Source organism: Jaculus jaculus, chromosome 1 (genome assembly GCF_020740685.1).
Source record: "Jaculus jaculus isolate mJacJac1 chromosome 1, mJacJac1.mat.Y.cur, whole genome shotgun sequence".
Classification (NCBI taxonomy): Eukaryota; Metazoa; Chordata; class Mammalia; order Rodentia; family Dipodidae; genus Jaculus; species Jaculus jaculus.
In genome coordinates, this window is record NC_059102.1 from 295,391,799 (window position 1) to 295,416,242 (window position 24,444).

The following is a 24,444-nucleotide window of genomic DNA, read 5'->3' on the forward strand; positions in this document are numbered from 1 at the left end:
GGGAAGTGGGGGGAGGGCATTACTATGGGATATTGTCTACAATTATGGAAGTGGTTAATTATAAAAAATTTTTAAAAATTAAATTTTTAAAAGTCTAAAAAATTAAAAAAATAAAATGCAGCTATTTAGTCCTATCTTAAAGGGATTAAATAAAATTCTATTTCTAAGGTGGAGTGAAATTGAGAGGATACATGTGAATGTATCTTGCCCTTGACTTCTATCAATTGTATGACTTTGGAGATACTATTGTTGCCCATTCATCTCAGTGCTGCCCCCATGTGGTGACCCCTGCTCTGTGCTGCTCCTTCTGGGCATCATAAGAGATGGGCGGTTTCCCAGATTACTAGGAAACTGGAAGGGAGTTAAGAAGAATGCCCACGAGAAAGGATGTATACCAGGAGGGATTTTGCTGTGGAAGAACGTCTTGGTGATATTTTCCAGGGCAGACTTGTAAGCTTTCTCGTTGGTCTCCATACTGATCTTCTGTATGGCAATCAAGAATTGCCACGGCGTGTCAGCCTTCCGCTCTCTGAGGAACTCCCCGAAGAACTCCTGGTGCTGTGTATTTAGGAGGATTTCTGTCATGTTTCTGCCAAAGACAGGAACATCATTGGAGGAGCAGACAGGGTGATGACTTTGGATTCTGTTCTGCTAGGGAATGGGCCAAGTGCGCATGCTAGACTGTTGAGCTTCTAGGCATGCGTGAAGAGCATGGTGGTCAATGACTTACGTCTATTTCCTTAGATATGAACTTAAACTTTTACTTCTAGTTCTTCAATTTACACTTACACTTTTACAATCCCAGTGGAAGGGGAGGGGGCCTATTTTAAAGGGGATCTTCCCACAAGGGAACTCTGGTTTTTACATTCTGGATTCAAAGTTACTTATTTTAGAATGTCTTTTTAGAAGCCACACGCCTTTAATCCTAGCGCTGGGGAGGCAGAGGTAGGAGGATCTCCGAGTTTGAGGCCACCTTGAGACTATATACAGTGAGTTCCAGGTCAACCTGGCCTAGTGTGAAACTCTACCTCGAAAAACCAGGAAAAAAAAAAAAAAAAGACAAAGAAAGAGAAAAGAAAACTGTCTTTTTAGGGCTGGAGAGATTAGCCATGAATGTGTTTGCCTACAAAGTCGAAGGACCTAGGTTTGATTTCCCCAGGATCCACATAAGCCAGATACACAAGGTGGTGCATGCGTCTGGAGTTAATTTTCAGTGGCTGGAGGCCCTGGCACACCCATTCTCTCTCTCTATCTGCCTCTTTCTCTGTCTCATAAATAAATAAATAAATAAATAAATAAATAAATAAATAAATAAATAAATAAATAAATATCTTTTCTTTTTTTTAAAAATTATTTATTTATTTATTTGAGAGTGACAGACACAGAGAGAAAGACAGAGGGAGAGAGAGAGAATGGGCGCGCCAGGGCTTCCAGCCTCTGCAAACGAACTCCAGACGCGTGCGCCCCCTTGTGCATCTGGCTAACGTGGGACCTGAGGAACCCAGCCTCGAACCGGGGTCCTTAGGCTTCACAGGCAAGCGCTTAACCACTAAACCATCTCTCCAGCCCTAAATAAATATCTTTTAGCGTTTAGCTTAGCAGTTAAAGCGTTTGCCCGCAAAGCCAAAGGACCCCGGTTTGAATCTCCAGGACACACATAAGCTAGATGCACAATGGGGCACATGCATCTGGAGTTCGTTTGCAATGGCTAGAGGCCCTGATTCGCCCATTCTCAATCTCAATCTCTCTATCCCTGCCTCTTTCTTTCTCTCAAATAAATAAATAAATAGTATATTAAAAATAAATATCTTTTAAAAAATTCTTTCAGGCTGAAAACATTGCTTAGTGGTTAAGGCATTTGCCTGTGAAGCCTAAGGACCTAGGTTCAAGTCCCCAGGACCCATGTAAGTCAGATGCACAAGGTGGCCCATGCATCTGGAGTTTGTTTGCAGTGGCTAGAGGTTCTGGCTGGCCCATTCTCTCTCTCTCTTTAAACTAAATAAAATATTTGAAAAACATTCTTTTTTTTTGGGTTTTCGAGGCAGGATCTTACTCACTCTAGCTCAGGCTGACCTGGAATTCACTGTATATTCTCAGGATGGCTTTGAACTCACGGCGATCCTGTGTGTGCCACCACACCTGGCTACAAACATTCTTTCACTTAGTCCAGCATGGTGGTGCAGCTGTTAGTCCCAGCTCTTGCGAGACTGAGTAGAAGGACTGCTGTGAGTTCGAGTCCAGCCTGGGGCAACCAAGTGAGTTCCAGGTCACCCTGGGCTAGCGTGAGACCCTGCCTTGAAAACAGACAAGCAAACAAACAGAATTTTATTCATTTTTTCAGTGGGTGGGGGGGGTAGGGGGCCCATGCAGTAGTCTTTGCTTTGAGGCAGAGCCTCTCATTGTTCGTTGCTCCACTCACAGGCTTCCGCTCAGAGTTGCATAGTAAGTACTTTATCCACTGAGTCCTTTAAAGCAAATCCTTTTTTTTTTTTTTGGTTTTTCAAGATAGGGTCTTTCTCTAGGCCAGGCTGACCTGGAATTCACCATGTAGTTTCAGGGTGGCCTCAAACTCATGGCAATTTTCCTACCCCTGCTTCCCGAGTGCTGGGATTAAAGGTGTGTGCCACAACGCCGGGCAGCAACTCCCTTTTTTTTTTTTTTTTTAAATTTACTTTTATTTATTTGTTTGAGAGCGAGAGAGAAAGAAGTAGATAAAAGAGAATGGACACACCAGGGCTTCTAGTCACTACAAACAAACTCCAGACACATGTGCTACCACGTGCATCTGGTTTACATAGGTATTGGGGAATCAAACCTGAGTCCTTAGGCTTCAAAGGCAAGCACCTTAACATCTAAGGCATCTCTCCAGGTCACGTCAAAGCAACTCTTAGTCTGCACAGTCCTTTCTGTGAGAAGAGCACTGACCAGCAGCAGTTACTGATTGTATTTCTAAATTCCTCCTGCTGATTTCTTCATCCTTTTAAAGCTATTTTACTGGTAATTTTTTAAAGTGTGTATTAGAATGTGAGTAAAACTTACATCATAGAGTAAGCTGGCAAGGGTTCCTTCTTATTCTATCTCCTCAAAAAGCTCATGTTCATATTATTTCTGCTTTGAATATTTCATGGAACTCTCCTTTTCAGAGATTTTTCACATAGTATTGCTAGGCATATCATTTTATTTGATCCATCTTGGAGAACTAGTTTTGCATCAGCACGTTGTTGTAGTCAGTTTCATATTGATGAGATGAACCCCAAACCAGGCACAGTTTGGGGGAGGAAGGGATTTACCTCAAGCTTATAGACCCAAAAGGAAGTTCCATCAGTAGAGGGAGAAGCTGAGAGACACTGAAGACCTGAGTCTATGGGGGAAAGGCATTCAAGCTACCACACACACATTCTGATTTTTCATTTTTTTTTTTTGTTGCTAAGATTTATTCACATTTTCAACTTCTTGCATTGCTTTCAATAACTTTGGTATTTCTAGACATTATTGGAGTCATGTTGTCTAAATTGATTCTTCTGTTTCCTTACTTTTTGTAAGCCCCTCTTCCCATCTGATTTTGGTGCTCTGGGCTTATCTCATTTTTTTTCTCCCTTGGTCAGCATAGCTAACAGTTTATCTATTTTGTTGAGATTTCTAATAAGCCAACCTATTTGTCTGTACTTCCTCCATTTCCCACTTTTTATTTTATTGATTTATGCACCAGTGTTTATTAGTGAGCTGCACTGAGTTTGTTGGGGATCTATCACCCCACCACCACTGGTTCCCTTTTCTGTCAGAGTACTAAAGATGTTTCTCCTTGTCTTTAACTTCCAATACTTTGATTACCACATGTCTATGTCTCTTTGAGTTTATTGGGATCAGTTCTTTGCATGACTTGATTTTAAGGGTCTTAATCAAATTTGGAAACTATTCAGTCATTATAGACATTCAAATATGTGTCTGTCCCTTTCTCTTTACTTCTGGACTTTTGTCACTTATATGCTGGTATGCTTCATGGTCTCAGTAGATCTCTCGGGTTCTGGTTATGCTCCTTTGTTATCCCTCCCCCCATTTCCCCCATCAGACTGGATGATGTCTACTGAGCTGCCCTACGGTTAGTTCAATGACTCCTCTGCCAACCTAAGTCAGCTGCTGATTGCGTTCAGCAAACTCTCACTTCAGTTATTATGCTTCCCCACTCCAGATCTGAATCTGCTTCTATTTTATAATTCCCTGTTCATTACTGATGTTCTTTACTAATTAACAATTGGCATCACATTTTCTTTTGATTTGTTAAACATGGTTTCCTTTAATTTGTTGAGCAGCTTTCTTGGAAGTTTTTGGATGAGTCCCACATATGAATTATCTCAGAAATACTGTCTCTTAACTGCCTCTATGTATTCCTGTCATTCTGGTTTTGTCTGCATGACTGTATGTCTGTTTGATTGTGGCAACCCTGGAGTCTAATCCCACACTCACCCTCCACTTTCCAATAGCTGTTACTATTGATAATTTCGTTTGCTTCTTCTGCTTTGTTTTTTCTTAACTGACTCACGTAAACTAATTCTATAGAGGATGTCTCTCCCTTGTAGTATGCTTCCATTAAAGTCTCCTCTGCATTTTCTGTCTTTTTCTTTTGGAGAGAGAGAGAAAATTGGCACACCAAGGGCCTCAGCCACTGAAACTGAACTCCAGATGTTTGCACCACCTAGTGGGCATGTGGGACCTTGTGCTTGCCTCACCTTTGTGTGTCTGGCTTATGTGAGATCTGGAGAGTCGAACATGGGTCCTTTGGCTGTGCAAGCAAGTGCCTTAACTGCTAAGCCATTGCTACAGCCCTGTGTTTTCTTTTTAAAAATTCTTTGTCTTGGGCTGAAGAGATGACTCAGCAGTTAAAGGCATATGCTTGCAAAGCCTGACATCCCAGGTTCAATTCCCCAGCAGCCACATAAAGCCAATGCACAATGTGGGAGTTTTACTCTGCAGAATATTTGGCCAAGGGTTTGACTACCAAATTTTTATGTACTAATACTTTCATCATCAAGAAAAGAGACTTTTATGTGGCTAGTGATTCATAGATGATAATAGGGTAGAATAAACAAAAGAATGGAATGGACTGGGAGGAATTTATGGTCAAAAAGGAAGAAACCACATCTAAAAGTTTAAAAGCCCAGCATGGTAGTTGTTGGGGGTTGTACTTTAGGGATTTAGGGCTTCTGAGAGGGAAGTTAGAACAGGCAAAGCAACTGAAGAGCTTTCTATGTATAAATGGAACTTCTGCTTAGGAAAGTGGAGAGAAAAGAGGGTATAATCTTCTGGGAAGAAAGGCCACAAAAGCTGGGCATGGTGGCACATGTGTTTAATCCCAGTACTTGGGTGGCAGAGGTAAGACGATCGCTGTGAGTTTGAGGCCAGCTAGGATTAGAGTGAGATCCAAGTCAGCCAGGGTTAGAGTGAGACCCTACCTTAAAAAAAAAAAAGACCCCCAGAGTCTTTGTTTTTCTAGCAGAAGGTAAAAGTTGTGCCTGGAAATGTTACTACAGAAAGGTCCTCCATCTTACCTGGGTCTCATGGAAGGCTTCCTTACAACAGTTTTTTTAGCAAAAGGTATTTTCCTATTTAAGTGTGAAATCACCTTCGGTTGTCTGATAATTTCCACTGTAAGATCTAAGGAAAATCACAAAGTTGGAAACATTTTATGAGGAACATCACAGAGGATATGAAGAGACAAAACAGTGAAGACATTAGGTGCATCTGGAGAAGCCACTGTCCCCACAACTGCTGCTAGCTGAGGCCGCTAGACACCCCGACTCTGACGTCAAGTGTTTGTGTTTGCTAAATATGTTGGCCATTAGTCTTGGAGCCCACCTTCCTCAGAGACTGCTGACACCAAGTCTACTATATTCCTTGTTATATTAATCAACATGAAATGTCATTGTTCTTCCAGTCAACCACTTTCACTGAACCATAATCTATTTGACATTCCATTTTTCTTGACACCTCAGCTGTTCCATCTGAAATGCTTCTATTTGTTCTCTGGAAGTTTTGCTTTGTAATCAGCAAACTTTATGATTCTGTTTTTGAAATATGTTTTTAGCAACTGGGTGTGGTGGCACACGCCTTTAATCTCTTGGGAGGCAGAAGTAGGAGGATTGCCATGAGTTTGAGGCCACCCTGAGACTACATAGTGAATTCCAGGTCAGCCTGAGCTAGAGTGAGACCCTACCTGGAAAAACATATATACATATATATGTATATATATATATAAACATATATATATATGTGTTTTTAAAGTTTGTTTATTTGCAAGCAGAAAGAGATAGAAGAGAAAGTGACAGGGAGAGAATGGGCGCAACAGGGCCTTCAGCCACTGCAAACAAACTCCAGGCACATGTTCCACTTTGTGCATCTGGCTTTATGAGGGTACTGGGGAATTAAAATTGGATCATTAGGTTTTGCAGGCAAGCACCTTAACTACTGAGCTATCTCTCCAGCCCAACTTATGATTCTTGACCTTTCTTTTAAGGAACCCACAAAACTCTACCAAACCTAGTTCTTAAAAAGAAAAAGAAAGAAAGAAAGGAAGGAAGGAAGGAAGGAAGGAAGGAAGGAAGGAAGAAAGAAAGAAAGAAAGAAAGAAAGAAAGAAAGAAAGAAAGAAAGGTCTTTGCTTTTTGAATATTAAATAAACCATGAGACTTCTATAAAAATAGACTATCCTTTCTTTGGAATTTTTTTGAAATTTTTCTTTTTTTAAGTATTTTTAAAATTGTATTTATTTATTTGACAGAGAAAGAGAGAGAGAGAGAGAGAGAGTGAATGGGCACGCCAGGGCCTCCAGCCATTGCAAACGAACTCCAGATGTGTGCATCTGGCTAACATGGGTCCTGGGGAATTGAACCTGGCTCCTTTGGCTTTGCAGGCAGACACCTTAACTGCTAAGCCATTCCTCTAGCCCCTGAAATTTTTATTCTTTATCAATACATGTCCTTAGCATCACCAACTTCCTCTCCCTCCTCTGCCCCTATCCTGCTATCACCGTCCTATTCCAGCTTTGACTTTCATATCCCTTGTGTCTTGATCTCATCTGTTAAGAGTCCTACTTTCATCCTGGCTTTAGCTAAAACTATTTTCTTTCCAAGGACACTACGTTCACTGCGGTGGTATCTTAACACACCATGGACGATTCAGAGGGGCTGTCTAGTTCCCTAGTAGAATTTAGAAGAATTACTCTAAGAATTTTATTAAAACATCAATTTTGAACAATTAATAGAGCCCATATAACTCAGTATGATGAGAACACTTTGCAGTTAAATGTTGTAGAAGAAAAATGCTGGCTATGAACTCCTCAAGGACAAGGATGGATTCAGCTCACTTCTAGAAATCAGAACATTATCTGGTTTATAGTCAATGTCTTAAGATGCTTATTAGATAGTATATACACACAGTGGAAACTTTTGGTAATTTGGTAATACTTTCAGTGATAGACATCAAACAAAAGTGATGGGATTATATACTGGATCTAAATAAATGCACTTGACTTGATTAAAAAATAGAATTCAGGTTATAGAGGACTATATGTTAAAAAAAAAAAAAAGGAAAAATCCCACTAGGCTCTCAAAACAAAAACAGGGCTGGAGAAGTGGCTTAGCAGTTAAGCGCTTGCCTGTGAAGCCTAAGGACCCTGGTTCAAGGCTTGATTCCCCAAGACCCACGTTAGCCAGATGCACAAGGGGGTGCACGCATCTGGAGTTCATTGCAGTGGCTGGTGGCCCTGGCGCGCCCATTCTCTCTCTCTCTGCCTCTTTCTCTGTGTGTCACTCTCAAATAAATAAATAAATAAATAAATAAATAAATAAATAAATAAATAAAAATAATTTTTAAAAATCCCTTCTAAGACAAAAGGCTTATAATTATTGGATGAAAAAATTAAGACCCTTTTAATCTGGTTCCTAGTGAGCAGCAGTCTTGCCTGGTGGTGGACTCTCATAAGCCCTCAAGACTGGAGGTCTTTTAGTCAAAATGAGTGACAAGGCTCAGGGGCCAGTGTGGAAGAGGTGGTAGAAGGAATGTAAGAGCCAAAGGAAAGGGCTGAGTGCTTGAGAATACTGACTTCCAGACATTAAGTAGCTGTGGCATTCATGACCTCTCAGAGGCTAATATATATAATATATAATATATATGATATATTATATATATAATATATATAAATAATATATAATATATATAATATAACATAATAATAATATATATTATATATATATATATTATATAAATAATATAATATAACATATATATATAAATAATATATAAGACCCACATGTGAGGGGGAAAATGATAACATCAAAGTAGAAGAGAGTTGGGTGAGGTGGTACATACCTTTAATCCCAGCACTAGGGAGGCAGAGGTAGAAGGATCACCATGAGTTTGAAGCTAGTCAGTGACTAGAGAGTGAATTCCAGGTCAGCCTGGGCTAGAGTGAGACCTTACCTTGAAAACAAACAACAACAACAACAACAACAACAAAAATAGAAGAAAGACTGGTTGGAAAGAACAAGGATTTAGTGGAGAGGGGAAGAAGATGGCGGATCAGAAGCGGGTGGTGAGAAGGGATTATGACCAGGGTACATGATGTGCATGAATGGAGGTTGTCAGTAAAGTTTAAAAAAGAAAGGTAAGTACCTAGAAAATAATCCTAACTCCAGTAACTGTTTTAACATAGGGCTATAATTACATATGAAACACTAATTTGTGCCGTTTGCGTGAAGTATTGAAGTAAACCATCATGGTGTTCTCTCTGCATAGAAAAATGTCATCTGAACTGAATCGGTTTGTTGATGCTGACTAGATTGCTAATATATTTAGTTGCCGCTGAAAAAGCGCACGTTCCTGTACAATGCAACAGTATTCTATGCAGTACAGCAGTTAATGAGTTGTAGTTCTATTAAAACAATAAAGTTGTATTGAGTGAAAAGTAAAAACCAAAAAAAAAAAAAACAACAAAAACAAAGAAAGATGAGGGCTGCAGAGATAGTTAAAGTGCTTGCCTGCAAAGCCTAACAACCTCAGCTTGATTCCCCAGATGCACAAAGTGGCACATGTGTCTGGAGTTTCTTTGCAGTGGCTGGAGACACTGGTGTGCACCCATTCTGTTTATCTCTCCCTCTCTGCTTGAAAACAAATAAATAAAAATTTTTAAACCGAGGGCTTGGGGCTGGAGGGATTGCTTAGTGGTTAAGGCTTTTGCCTGCCAAAAACAAAGGATCCTGGTTCAAATCTCCAAGACCCACATAAGTCAGATGCACAAGGGAGTGCCTGCATCTGATTTCATTTGCAGTGTCTAGAGGCCCATCTCTCTCTCCCTCCCTCCTTCTTTCTCTCTCAAATAAATAAATAAAAATATATTTTTAAAAAAGAGGGCTAAAGAGATTGCTCAGTGGTTAAAGTGCTTGCCTGCAAAGCCTAATGACCCAGGTTCAGTTCCCCAGTAGCCACATAAAGTCAGATGCACAAAATAACATGTGCATCTGGAATTCTTTTGGAGGCCCTGGCATACTTATTCTCTCTCTCTCCTTTTGCTTGCAAATAAATTAAAATTTTGAAAAGAAGGAAAGATAAATTATAAGCCTAACTTGGAAGAGTAGAAGTTTGACAAACCAAAACAGAAAAATATTCATACTGAAGAAAAGCACTCTTCCATCACAGGAAATTATCCAACAGGAGAGGGAGTGTGTTCAGACAACATAAGACAAGAAAGATCTCCCAAGGATGAACTTCAGCATTTCTTGAGAGTCTGGGCATCAGATTTGTTTTTGTAAACCTATGTGTTTGTACAGGCTTGAGACACCTAGTAACGGCATCTACATATACCTACTGGCTAAGAGGCCAGCAGTAGCCATTGTTCCTTAAATTTGCTTTCAAACGTTCTCCTGGTGTGTCAGTTCCAGAGGGGAGATGCTGTCAATGATCGGACCATGGTTGAATGGTACACTGTGTGTACCAAGTCCTTTCCCCAGGTGCAGCACCAGCCAGCCAACTTTAACCTACAATGGCACCCCCATTGTCTCACCATCTTTTTAAAAAAGTATATTTAAGTGTGGGGGTGGGGAGGGAGGGAATTACCACGGGATATTTTTTTATAATCATGGAAAATGTTAATAAAAATTTAAAAATTAAAAAAAATAAAATATCTGATCACTTTGGAAAAAAAAGTATATTTATTTATTTGGCAGAGAAAGAGGGAAAGAGAAAGAGAGAGAGAATGGGTGTGCCAGGACTTCTAGCCACTGCAAACCAACTCCAGACATGTGTACCCCCTTGTGCATCTGGCTACTATGGGTCTTGGGGAACTGAACCTGGGTCCTTTGGCTTTGCAAGCAAGCCCCTTAACCACTAAGCCATCCCTCCAGCCTACCTCACCATCTGAATGAAGTTGCATACTATTTCAACTCCTTGGTTTATTTTTATTTATGATGTAGCATTAAAATAGACATAACCACAAACGAAAAATGAGATACTCTTAAAGTCATAAATAAATTGATAAGAAATTAAGATAAGGGATTCGGTGGAGGGGAAGTAGGGGACAGGAGGAACAAAATACGGTGGTGGGAGGGGATCATGGTAGATGGTCAATAAAAGGTGTTAAAAGTTAAAAGAAAAGAAAGAAGACAAAGCAGAAATTGAAACTAAAATGGTAAGCTGAAATCACAACTGGTTTACAGAAATTTGCAGTGTCAAAGCCACAGTGAAACATAAAACAAAGCCAAGGCTTTTTCAAAAGATGAAAAAAAATTCCATACTAGTTTATTCTTAAGAAATTCTGTAAATTGCTACTCAAAAAGTTAGCAAAGCTTTCAGTAGATTCTCAGAAGTAACAAAGAATATCACAAAAAATGGTCAGAAGCAGAATTTTAGAGAACTCTGCAATTTAGACAAAAACTTACAATAACAATAAAGAGACTTGGAAAAAAAGAGACTGTCTTATGATAATAAAGTACCATAGTGGGCTGGAGAGATGGCTTAGCGGTTAAGCGCTTGCCTGTGAAGCCTAAGGACCCTGGTTCGAGGCTCGGTTCCCCAGGTCCCACGTTAGCCAGACGCACAAGGGGGCGCACGTGTCTGGAGTTCGTTTGCAGAGGCTGGAAGCCCTGGCGCGCCCATTCTCTCTCTCTCCCTCTATCTGTCTTTCTCTCTGTGTCTGTCACTCTCAAATAAATAAATAAAAAATTTAAAAAAAAAGTACCATAGTATTTTCAAGTGTTCCCACACCACCTCCAGCCCTTACATGAAATGATGGCCTTGATGACAGTAGCCAGACCCTTGCTTCAGGCTGTTGGTGCCAGCAGGAATGATACAGACCTATTTTCAACAAATTGTGCTATTAAAAAAAAAAATGGGAACTTAAAAAATAAAAACAAAACTTTATTTCAAATAGAGAGGTAGACAGAGTCAGAGCGTGAGAGAGAATTGGCACACTAAGGCCTCAGCCCCTGAAATTGAACTCCAAACACTTCCGCCACCTAGTGAGCAGGTGTGACATTGCACTTGCCTCATCTTTGTGGGTCTGGTGTATGTGGGATCTGGAGAGTCTAACATGGGTCCGTAAGCTTGGTAGGCAAGTGCCCTAACCACTAAGCAATCTCTACAGCCCTGTTTTACTTTGATCCAAAGTTGTCTATTGCTTCCCTGAAGGATTGGCACAAGGACTAAGCTTTAATTTTGTGTTGCCAGGGCTTTCATGCTTCCCAAATGACATTTGTTGTTTTTTCAAACAAAGCAAAATAAAACAGTACTGGTCACAGAAGATTATGCCTATAGATAAGAATTGGGGGGTGGAGAGATGGCTCAGCAGTTAAGGTGATAGCTGCAAAGTCTAATGACCTGGGTTTGATTCCCCAGGACCACATAAAGCCAGATGCACAATGTGGTGTATGCATCTGGAGTTTGTTTACAGCAGCTAGAAGCCCTAGCACACCCATTCTCTTTCTCTCTCTCTTTCTCTCTCTTCTCTCTGCTTGCAAATAAATAAATAAAATTGTTTAACAAGCTGGGCATGTCGGTGCATGCCTTTAATCCCAGCACTAGGGAAGCAGAGGTAGGAGGATCGCTATTAGTTTGAGGCTACCCTGAGACTACACAGGTCAGCCTGAGCCAGAGTGAGACCCTACCTTGAAAATCCAAAAAAGAAAAAAGAAAAAAGAAATTAATAAAAGAAGCTATGCCAATCCTAAAGAGACAAAATGAGAGGAACTTAATTCAACCAGTTGTCAACACTGTTATAAATTTATTCCAATTAGTACAGTTTTATCTGTACAAAAATAGACATATTAGTCAAGCATGGTGGCGCATACCTTTAATCCCAGCACTTGGGAGGCAGAGGTAGGAGGATCACTGTGAGTTTAAGGCCACCCTGAGACTACAGAGTGAATTCCAGGTCAGCCTGGACTAGAGACCCTACCTCAAAAAAGAAAAATAGACAAATTAACCAGTGTAACCAGAATCCACACACACACAAAATACCATGAAGATGTGGACACCTTTTTTGATGACAGAAATGGCACTAAGAAGCAGACACGGACAGCTAAAAATAAAAGTCGGCCACATCAAATATTTGTGGGGTTGTGGAGCAGTTCTAGTCATTCCCATATCCTATTTATGGGAACACAAACTTGAGCAAACATTTTGCAAAATTATTGGGAATTGTTCATTACAGTTTAATATATGCATGGCTTATGGTCCAGAAATTCTAGATATATATTTAATAATGTGTTTAAATATGCATCAAATAACACATGCAAAGATGTTCACAGGAGCTTTAGTCATGTGTCCATACAGCCTGAGAAATGCATCATCAAGTGTCTTTGGCATGATGTGACATTGTATAGTAACTCTACACAAATCCAAATACTACACATGAGCTGTATGAAATATATCAGGGGATATATGATCCATTGTTGATGAAAACACAACCTATGATTGTATATAACCTCCCAAAACCAGACAGCTCAAATGCCCATCAACTTGGAATGAATTTAAAATTATATATTGGAATGCTTTCTATGTAGCAGAGCATGCATTCTCAGTGAAGATAATATTGTCTCAGCAGGCTGAAATTTAGTCCTTGGGAGTTATAATCAATCTTGTTCTTTTGAAAATATTTTTATTTATTTAAGAGAGAGAGCAAAGGCAAGGGATAAAGCATGCCAAGACCTCTTGCCACCACAAATGAACTCCAGGCAAATGCACCACCCTGTGCTGGCTTTATGTGGGTCCTGAGGAATTGAACCCAAAGCTGACAGGCTTTGCTTATAAGCTCCTTTAACCTTAAGCCATCTCCTCAGCATACAGACAGTATAGCTTTGTGTTCAGATTTCGTGCCCACAGGGGCTCCTGATGAGGAGCAGTAATGGAAAGACTTGAGGCAATGGGTGTGCAGTTGTTCTGCACAACTGTGGAAGTCAGTGATTGCTGTAGTCAATATGGCTGATCTCACAGACACAACAGTGACCTAAAAAACCAAACAGCAAACAGTACCTACTGTTTGATTTAATTTATATGTATCCAAAAAATGTAAACAAAGGAAGCAAAGCTAGATAAAATTAAATTATCATTACCTTTCTAAAAGACAAAAAGACTAATATGAAATAGGATAAAAATAAACAGCATCTGGGATGGAGAGATGGCTTAGTGGTTAAGTGCTTGCCTATGAAGCCTAAGGACCCCGGTTCGAGGCTTTATTCCCCAGGACCCGCATTAGCCAGATGCACAAAGGAGCACACTCTTTCTCTGTCTGTCTGTCGCTCTCAAATAAATAAAAATAAACAAAAACATTACTAAAAAAATAAACATCATCTGCTGGATGTGGTAGTGCATACCTTTAATCCCAGCACTCGAGAGGCAGAGGTAGGAGGATCACCATGAGTTCGATGCCACCCTGAGACTCCGTAGTGAATTCCAAGGTCAGCCTGGGCTAGAGTGAGACCCTATCTCAAAAAACAAACAAACAAAATCATCTAACAAGGTAATTGATCAAGTAGTCTTTCATTCTCTCACAATCATTAATAATTAGAAAAAGGAGGCATAGAAAGGTTAGGATTGCAAAGGACCTGAGGGAGCCTGTATGATTTGAAATGTATTTCTTTTTTTAAAAAGACATGAAAAAAAAAAAAAACCCACAAGGGACTTGGCTTTTCATTTCTGTCTGTCAGAAAAGAACAGGGTGCACAGCCTGGGGTAAGGAATGCTAATTGAATCAAGTCAGAAGTTCATGGTGAGAATATTAAGCTATGAACAGAACTAAAATAGCATAAACTCTATGTGTGGGAGTGGGGTCAAGAGAAAGACACCGGGAAGCCATGGAACCTTCCTCCATGTCTGCACTGAGTTAAGCCTACTCTTCTGTGTCGTCAGCCTATACTACATGCTGTCTGTGCAGCTCAGATTCTCCATCACTGGCATCCAACATGCAACACTCATGCTTTTTATTTTTTAATATTTGTTTATTTTATTTAATTGAGAGATAGAAAGAAAGAGGCAGAGAGAGCGGGAAAGAGAGAGTGTATGGGCATGCCAGGGCCTTCAGCCACTATAAACAAATTCCAGACATATGCGCCACCTTGTGCATCTGACTTACATGGGTCCTGGGCCATTGAACCTGGGTCCTTTGGCTTCACAGGCAAATGCCTTAACTGCTAAGCCATCTCTCCGGCTCGGAAGCACTCATTCTTCTATTCCAAAGCAATACAAGCCATTGACAGCACACCACTGAGCCCACTTGGAATTGTCCTTGGCTATAAGATCAACTGCCTCACAAAGGGTAATATCTTTGCATAGGAGGTATGGGATTGCTCCTGTGGGTGATGAATCAAGGGAGACAAGATGTGAAGCTAGTTATGAGCTTATGGATATGACCACATTCTTCAGGGATAAAGGATTTCAGACTTTGGTAAGGCAAGGCTCTTGGTTGCCTGACAAAACTAGATGGTAAGACCACATGCTTTGGCTGCAGGACACTGAGAACTCAAGCTGGAGCCGAGCTGGAAATGTCCCTGTCGACTAGCTGTCATAGTGCTGGAAAAGTGCTGGCTGGGGGAGAAAAGTTATCAGTAGTCTTAACCAGCAATGGACCCTGCAAGTTAAACATCTGATCAGTCAGGCAAAATGTGCCACCTGATAGAATCGGTGGTATATCTGTTATGGGGGAAACCAACTGCTCTCTAACTGGAGTAGAGGCCTACTCCATGGGAGAGAATCCATGTCTAGTACTGAACACAGAGTCAAGAGCCTATGGCTGGGATGCTACTACTGTTGTCTGGCTAAATGGAAGTGTTCTACCCATCAAATTACCTTCTAAATATTTATGTTTATGCCACAGATTAGTGCTACTCTCATCTTCGGTAACAGAAACTGCTTCATTGCAGATGGCAGTAACCAATGGGGATGCTCAAAACTCATCAAAGTTCTAAGAGGAAGAGGACAAGGACTGACTATTACTACACTGAAGTCTCTGATAGTGGTGGAGAGAAGGTCCCAAAATCATAGTGGTAAGGTAAGGGAACTTCCATCAAAAGGTAGGAAGGTGGGATTATCATACTAAGCATTAAGTCAGAGGGGCAGCTAGGACTGGACCCTCAGAGATCTGTGGCCATGGTTAAGAGATGATAGCATTCCTAAAGGTTATCCAGGTGGCATCTAACAAAAATGCTGAACAGATACACCCCCAGAGAATCGCAAAACAGGGTTGGAGAGATGGTTCAGTGCTTAAAGGAGCTTGCTTGGAAGGCCTTATGTGGGTTCAATTTCTCAGTATCCATGTAAAGCCAGATGCTCAAATGGCTCATGTGTCTGGAGCTCATTTGCAGTGGCTAAAGGCTCTGGCAGACTCATTCTCTCTCTCCCTCTCTCTCTCTCTCTCAGGTAAATGAAGAATTCAAAGATGAACAATTAAGGATTGAGATCAGGTGAACAGCCACAGAAGTCATGATTCCTTCTTCCAGTCCTGAGTCAGTTTTCAGACCTGGGATCCAATGGCTGAAAAATGGTCTCCATGAAGAAAGAACCTATGACACAATGAGGTGAGTGACTGCTGATGGTGATGAGCTTGGTCCCTCCTCAGTGGAGCCATTTATCCTGGAGACTGTAGGCTGGTGGAAGGGTGATAGTCAGTTAACACTGGATATTAGAATGTCATCATGGATCCCATTAAAGGAATCGTTTATCAGAGGCAGGACATATATGGAATCCTGGCCCTGGTTCAGTTCACATGGAGTCTACTGAGTCCACAGAGCCACATAATGGTATTTCTCCAAATCCCCAATGTATACTTGGAACTGAGTAACTTGGTAATTGGCAAGATGTATTTATTACTTCTTTGGTTTGATGAGTGTTGTCCAAATGAGAATGACCAAGTGAAAACACTTAAGGCTCTCCCAGTCAAGATCATAAATCAGAACCAATGTCATATACTGGAAAAATGGCAGAAACAAAAGCAAAGTAATGGCTTTGTATTCTACACAATTTAGTTGTGAAATTATTATGGCATAACAAGATAAGTGATAACACCAAAAGAAGGAATGAGCCACAGTGATCCACTGAGAGGCCAGATCCCAGGAAGGGTGAGAACTTCTCTATGAAAAGCCTTCCCTTTGAGCCTGGTGTGGTGGCACACGCCTTTAACCCCAGCACTTGGGAGGCAGGGGTAGGAGTATTGCTGTGAGTTCAAGGCCACCCTGAGACTACATAGTGAATTCCAGGTCAGCCTGGGCTATAGTGAGACCCTACCTCAAAAAGAAAAAAGAAAAACAAAAGTGATGAGACTTCCCGTCAAGATGGCCTCCGCCTAACTACGCCTCACCTTGCAGGAAAGGAAAGATGGATACAGAGCCTGAGGAGAGAATCAGACCATCACCCCTCACCAGGGCCCGGCTGAAACCATAGGAAATGAGCAAGAGTGCTGCTTTCTTGGTGAACCTGGTACCAGCACAAGGGTGAAGGAGATAGACACAGAGAACACTCAACTCCTACCAAACCAGATATCCAGAGACACAGAGGCTCCCAAAACCTCATCACTGAAGTAGTCCTAAAATTAGCACAGCATGGCTCAGGGAAATTTGTGGAAGTGGGGGCAGAAAGATTGTTAGACCACAAGTATGCCAGAGATGTTTCTGTTGGGAAGCTAAGGCTGTCTTTTAAAAAACTTGAACCTGGGCTGGAGAGATGGCTTAGCAGTTAAGCACTTACCTGTGAAGCCTAAGGACCCTGATTCGAGGCTCGATTCCCCAGGACCCACGTTAGCCAGATGCACAAGGAGGTACACGCATCTGGAGTTCGTTTGCTGTGACTGGAAGCCCTGGAAGCCCATTCTTTCTCTCTCTCTCTCTGCCTCTTTCTGTCTGTCACTCTCAAATAAATAAAAATAAATAAGTAATATTTTAAAAACTTGAACTTGAGGGCTGGAGAGACAGCTTAGTGGTTAAGGTGATTGCCTGCAAAGCCAAAAGACCACAGTTTGATTCCTCAGGACTCACTTAAGCCAGATGCACATGGTGGTGCATGCATCTGGAGCTCATTTGCAGCTGCTGGAGGTCCTAGTGTGCCCATTCTCTCTCTCTCTTTTTCTCACTCTCCCAAATAAATAAATAAAAATAATATATATATATATATATATATATATATATATATATGCAAAATGAAATAGTCATGAGTGCTGACCATATTTCCTTGCAATGGAGTGTGGCTCCTCTTTTGTCTTAGGCCACTTGAGTTTGGAAATTCTCTCATACAGTTGAGAAAGTGCAGTTGCCTTACAGCAAGCCCAGAGCTTAAACACTTGCCTTTTGGAGGTGCTCTTTGACAATATAGTTTGTAATCTTCACTGATCTTTGCTATGGCCATCTTTGGATTCTTATAGCACAGCTCCTCAAAAGTCATTTTGCTTATGTCTGTGAAGGAAAAATAGAGGTAAAGTATATGTTTTTACTTTACTTGAAGATTTTGTTTTTTACTAAGTTTTTACTTTCCTTGTCTTAAAGGCAGCTGCCTTTGGAATTGTTGTTTCAATAGGACAGTAGGGGCTAGGGAGATAGCTCTGTTGGTAAAATGCTTGCTTTGCAAGTGAGAGGACTTGTGTTTGATCCAAAGACCCCTGTCAAATGCCAGGCAGGGTGGTGTATGCCCATAATCCCAGCACAGGGGAGACAGAGACACAGAGATCCTTGAGCTCACTAGCCAGCTTGTCTAGCCTAATGGGTGAGCTCTAGGCTCATGAGAGATCCAGTCCCAAAAGGGGTAAAAAGTTCCTGAGAATAGTACCACGGTTGTGCTCTGGCCTCTACGTGCACACAGACACACATGGATGTAGTCGCACACACACCACCTGTACACATATGCAGAAAAATACATAAGAAAATAATGTTTTAATAAGATGCTCACATAAAGAATACAAGTTTTAGTTTTATTAATTTTTGTTGTTTTATTATATTATAGTCTTATTATTTGTGTATTGGGTTGTGTTTGGGTGTACCGTGGCATGGACATCAGAGGATAATCTCCTCTAGGCAGCCTTAGGGTGCTGGTCCGTTTCTTCTATCTGTTTTTGTTGTTGTACTGTGAAGGCCAGCCTAGCTGGCCCTCCAATCTTCAGGGTTATCCTGCCTCTACCTCCACTCCACCTCACATTGCTTCACATCATCTCACATAGCCTAGGCTTATTGGGATTATAGACATGTACACTACTTTGTGTCCATATTCTCAGGTTCGGAGAGTATCTGCTTACCCAGAGTTCTTCTGGAGCTCTCCAGGTAGCCTGGTACTTTCTGTGTCCATATTGTTGGAGTCCAGACAGAATTCTGGAGGGTGGACCCTAAAATGCCAGTTTTCTTATGTCATTATCTGTCACCAGGAGTATGTAGCTATGAGAGGCCAGAAGAGCAAGTTGTTTTCACACTTGACCATGTTTCGACTCATGGCTCAAACTCTCCCTTACTGTACAACTTTGAGCAAGACATGTTGCTTTTCTGTGACTCAGTTTCTTCACATAAAAAAAATGAGAGTGAGGTTGGAGAAATGGCCTAGCAGTTAAGGTTCTTTCCTACAAAGCCAAAGGACCCAGGTTCAGTTGCCCAGTACCTATGTAAGCCAGATGCACGAGGTAGCACGTGTGCCTGGAGTTTGTTTGCAGTGGCTAAAGGCCCTGGTGCACACATTCTCTCTCCCTCTCTATCTGCCTCTCTCTCTCTAAAACAAATAAAGTAAATTTAAAAAACAATGAGGGACTGGAGGGATGGGTTAGCGGTTAAGGCATTAGCCCGCAAAGCCAAAGCACCCAGGTTCGATTCCCCAGGTCCCACATTAGCCAGATGCACAAAGGGACACATGCATCTGGAGTTCGTTTGTAGTGGCTAGAGGCCCGGGGGTGTCCATTCTCTCTTTCCCTCTTTCTCTGTGAAATGAATAAATAAACAAAATAAACTTTTTTTTAAAAAAGAGGGAATTCTAGCACAAGTGTTCTGTAGATTAGTATGTGACCTGAGTGAAGGTATCAGCATACCTGAGATTCAGGGCCCTAGCCTTGGAAAATGTAGAGGAGGCCCTTCACATTTACCAAGCTAGAGGCACACTGTCAAAGAGCAGTGGTGGAGACTTCCAGGTAAGATGGCAGCATAAGAGTCACACTAATCCAGCTTAGGGAGGGATTTGAGCAAAATACACTCTTCTTCTGAAAAGTGAAGGTGTATAGGTTTTTGTACCTGCCACTGTGGAGAAGCAGGAGATGCTAAGGTCTATCAGAAAGGAGGAAATCGGCCAGAATCCCACGGAGGAGCTTGCGGACCGTGAAGATCTGCACGCCTGCTCAGTGGCCAGCTGCAGGAGCAGACACCAAACAAGGGGATTTTCCAGCCTCATCAGCCTCCTTGCAAAGTCAAGAACCCTGAAGGGGAGACAGCTGGACACCGGCAGGTCAGCGAGCTGAGCAGCTCCAGTTTAGCTCCAGGCTTCCTGCACTCTCCCATCCCCCAACCGACAGAGCCTTGACCCTCCAGAGAAGGCATTCAGCGCCTGGTGGCAGGGCATCCAGCATAGCTGACTGGAGCACCAGGTTCACAGCACAACATGGAGGGATTGAGGTGGGCACTTAGCATGGGTGAGATTTGAAGCCACCCCAAAAGGTAACAAGACTGACTGATTAAAAAAGCAGGTACATAGGCCTGCACTGGAAGTGCTAATCTCTCTTTCCATGTCAGGGCACGTAATGGGTCACATATTCTTGGATGGATTTACCATTCCCAATTAAGCTGAATTTGGGGGGTTGACTATTGTTGCCTTTAATGCTTTCAGGCTCTTAGGACCTTTGTCTATTTCTTCTGTCATTATTGGGGGCTGACCCAGGCTGAAATGGAACTCATTTCAGAACAGAAATGTCAACCTCCCACATGACAAGATAAAGAGTGTAGAGCAGCCGGCACTCGGGAGGCAGAGGTAGGAGGATCGTCATGAGATCGAGGCCACCCTGAGACTACATAGTGAATTCAAGGCCAGCCTGAGCTAGAGTGAGACCCTACCTGGTGGGGTGGGGGGAAGGAGGAAGAAAAATGTACAGCAAAATATACCCTTAGGGTTTGTAGCTTTATAGGGTTATCTGTTTGCTTCAATCCCCACACTTGCATACCCTGTGCTGGTTTTTTTTTTTTTTTTTTTTCTTTTTCGAGGTAGGGTCTCACTCTGGCTCAGGCTGACCTGGAATTCGCCATGGAGTCTCAGGGTGGCCTTGAACTCTCGGTGATCCTCCTACCTCTGCCTCCCGAGTGCTGGGATTAAAGGCATGCGCCACCACGCCCGGCCTGTGCTGGTTTTTATTGATTGTGTATATTGCTCAGTTGAATTTTAGAAATTGCCAGTAAAATGCTGTACCCACCCCACTAGAATACTTGAATAGCAGGCAAACTCAACACCTAGGATTACTTCTGCAGCTGGATTGGAATACAAGAACTACACCTGGTACCTTAAACTCCTACTGTAAAGGTACATAAAGTGGGAATTCCAAATGTAAAAGCACTGTAAATTACTCAACACGAACTTTAAAAGCCAGAAGGGCTTAGAATGATGTATTCCAAGTTCTGAAAGAAAACAACTGTCAACCAAGATTACTTTATCCTGCAACGCTGTCTATCCAGATTGATGGAGAAATAAGGACATTCCAAAACAAAAAACAGGATAAAGGAATTTATGATAACTAATCTTGCTCTACAGAAAATACTTGAAGGAATCCTTCACACTGAACAGAAAGCAAAACAAACACATGAGGAAATAGGAAAAAATAAACCACACTCAAATAACAGTTAAAACAAGTTAGTAAAGGGAAATCAGGAAGCACTATAAAATAAGAAGAATGGTGAGAATAAACACATACCTTTCAACAGTAATTCTTAAAATCAATGGACTCAATGCCCCAACCAAAAGACACAAACTTGCATACTGGATTAAAAGGTAGGATCCTAACATTTATTGCCTCCAGGAAACTCATCTCTCAAAAAATAGACACTGTCTTAGGATGGAAGTATGGAAAACAGTATTTCAAGCAAATGGGCCATTCACAATTGCCTCAAAAAGAAAAAAAAAAAAAAAAAAAACTACCTTGTATTAAACCAAACCAAGGAAGTAGAGGATCTCTACAATGAGAACTTTAAAACACTCAAGTGAGAAATTGCAGAAGACACTAAGAAATGGAAAGATATTTCATGTTCTTGGATTGGAAGAATCAATATTGTGAAAATGTAAATCATACCAAAAGCAATCTGCACATTTAATGCAATCCTCATTAAAATTCCACTGGCATTCTTCACAGAAATAGAAAAAAAAATACTAAAATACATTTGGGAGCACAAAAATCCTCGAATAGCTGAAACAATTTTGATCAACAAAAATAAGGCTGGTGGTATCACCATACCTGATTTTAAGCTATATTACAGAGCCATAGTAACAAAAACAGTATGGTACTGGCACAAAGACAGACACATAGATCAATGGAACAGAATAGAGGACCCAGATGTTAATCCAGGCAGCTATAGCCATCTGAATTTTTGACAAAAATGTGAAAAATATTCATTGGGGAAAAGACAGCCTCTTCAACTAGTGGTGTTGGGAAAAGTGGAAATCTGTATGTAGAAAGATGAAAATAGATCCTTGTCTTTCTCCATGCATAAGAATCAAGTCCAAATGGGTCAGGGACCTTAATATCAGATCTGAAGCTCTGAAATTGCTAGAGGAAAGGGTAGGGGAAACCCCTCAGCATACTAGCATAGGTAATGACTTTCTGAGTATAGCCCTAATTGCTTACGAAATAAAAGCCATTAATAAATTACTCAGATCTCATGAAATTACAAAGCTTTTGTACAGCAAAGGACACTGAATAGAGCAAAGAGACAACCTACAGAATGGGAGAAAATATTTGCCAGCTATACGTCTGATGAAGGATTAATATCCAGAATATACAAAGAACTCAAAAAACAAAACAATAAGAAATCAAACAACTCAATTTTTAAAAATGGGCTATGGAACTAAATAGAGAGTTTTCATTGGAAGAAATATAGATGGCATGTAAACATCTAAAAAGAGTATTCTACATCCTTAGCCATCAGGGAAATACGAATTAAAACTACTTTGAGATTCCATCTCACTCCTATCAGAATAGCTACCATCAAGAAAACAAGCCGGGAGTGGTGGCGCATGCCTTTAATCCCAGCACTCGGGAGGCAGAGGTAGGGGGATTGCCATGAGCTCGAGGTTACCCTGAGACTCCATAGTGAATTCAAGGTCAGCCTGGGCCAGAGTGAGATCCTACCTCAAAAAACCAAAAAATAAATAAATTAAATAAATAAATAAATAATAACAGTAAATTTTGGTGAAGATGTAGAAAAGGGGAACCCTTCTACACTGTTGGTGGGAATATAATCTGGTCCAGCCATTGTGGAAATCAGTGTGGAGGTACTTGAGACAGCTAAAAATAGATTTATCATATGATCCAGCTATAGCACTCCTAGGCATATATCTTAATGACTCTTCTCACTACCTTACAGATACTTGCATAACCATGTTTATTGCTGCTCTATTCACAATAGCTAGTAAATGGAACCAGCCTAGATGTCCATCCACAGATGAATGGATATAAGGATGTGGTACATCTACACAATGGAGTTCTAGTCAGTGGTAAAGAAAAATGAAATTATGAAATTTGCTGAGAAATGGATGGATTTGGAAAGGATTATACTAAGCGAGGTAACCCAGACCCAGAAAGCCAAATGTTGCATGTTCTGTCATGTGGATCCTACCTATAAATGTTTAGCCCGTATGTGAGCTGGAACCAAAATATCAATAGCAGAGGCCAGTAAGCTAGAAAGAGGCTATAAGGGAGGGAGGAGAAGGAAGGACTTTAGGGGATGGTATTGTGTATATGTAAGTACAAGAACAAATTACAGGGACTGGGAAGGTCTAAGTGCGGCTAGGGGAAGAGATTGAGTAAGAGAAGTGTAGGGGAGGATCATTCAAAATTCAAGATAGTCTGAATAAGACATATTAAAGCCTACTTCTTTGGATAATGGCACATCCAGAAGCCATAGATTGCTATTAGAAAATTTTCAGTGCCACGGATAGGCTACTACCAGTGAGCTGTTGGCCAGGGAGGTCCCTGCTGCCTCCAAAACATTATAGGCTTTTGCCAAGGCCCTTGGTTTCCCAGGAATAACAGATGGTAAGACCCTATTGCTGAATACTTCACATGTGTGGACAGCAAGATCACTGAAAAATCAAGCTGGTGCTGAGCTGAAAACCTTCTACCTGTAGACTGGCTAACTGTAAGCTGGAAAAAGCTGCACTGCTTGCAGCTTTATAGGAGACAGAAGCCATCAGCGGTGAAAACAGTGGACACTGGAAGCCTCAAGTTTGGCCAGACAGGCAAAATGACTGAATGAGTACAATAGTGGCATGTCTGCTCTGTGGGAAACCAACCTCTCTCTAATTGGACTGGAGGCCCGCTCTATGGGAGGGAATACATGCCAGGTACTCAAAACCTAATCAAAAGCCTATGGCAGAGGGGTCATGTGCCTTAGGGGTATAAAGCCTGCTCTTATCTGGCTAAGTACATACATTATTCTCACCAAACTGCTCTGAAAGCACTATGCTTAATGTACCAATTCATATATTATTATATGAAATATATAATAATTCATATATTAATGCTACTCTTACTTTTGGTTAGAGAAGCTTCTCTTTTCTGATGTCAGTGACCACTTGAATGACCCAAAAGGCAACATGGTGCTGAGAAGAAGGGATGGAGGAGTGCTCAGCACTAAAACATCTCTATCACACCCTCCAAGGCTCAGGGTCCATTGTGGAAGAGGTGGGGAAAGAATGTAAGAGCCAAAGGAAGGGTACCACTCTTTACAATGCAACTGTCCAGACAGAAATT

At 41.2% G+C, this 24,444-nt stretch overlaps 1 protein-coding gene across 1 annotated transcript in view; it reads right to left on the reverse strand.

The window, feature by feature from the left end:
• Positions 1–24,444, reverse strand: part of Rgsl1 (regulator of G protein signaling like 1) — a 73,553-nt gene that overhangs the window by 22,746 nt on the left and 26,363 nt on the right. Inside the window, exons 10-12 of the mRNA XM_045143545.1 lie at positions 17,816–17,923; positions 5,547–5,652; positions 396–589 (exon numbers count right to left, since the gene is read on the reverse strand). Of these exons, the coding sequence (XP_044999480.1) occupies positions 396–589; positions 5,547–5,652; positions 17,816–17,923 (408 nt within the window). The remainder of the gene's footprint in view (positions 1–395; positions 590–5,546; positions 5,653–17,815; positions 17,924–24,444) is intronic.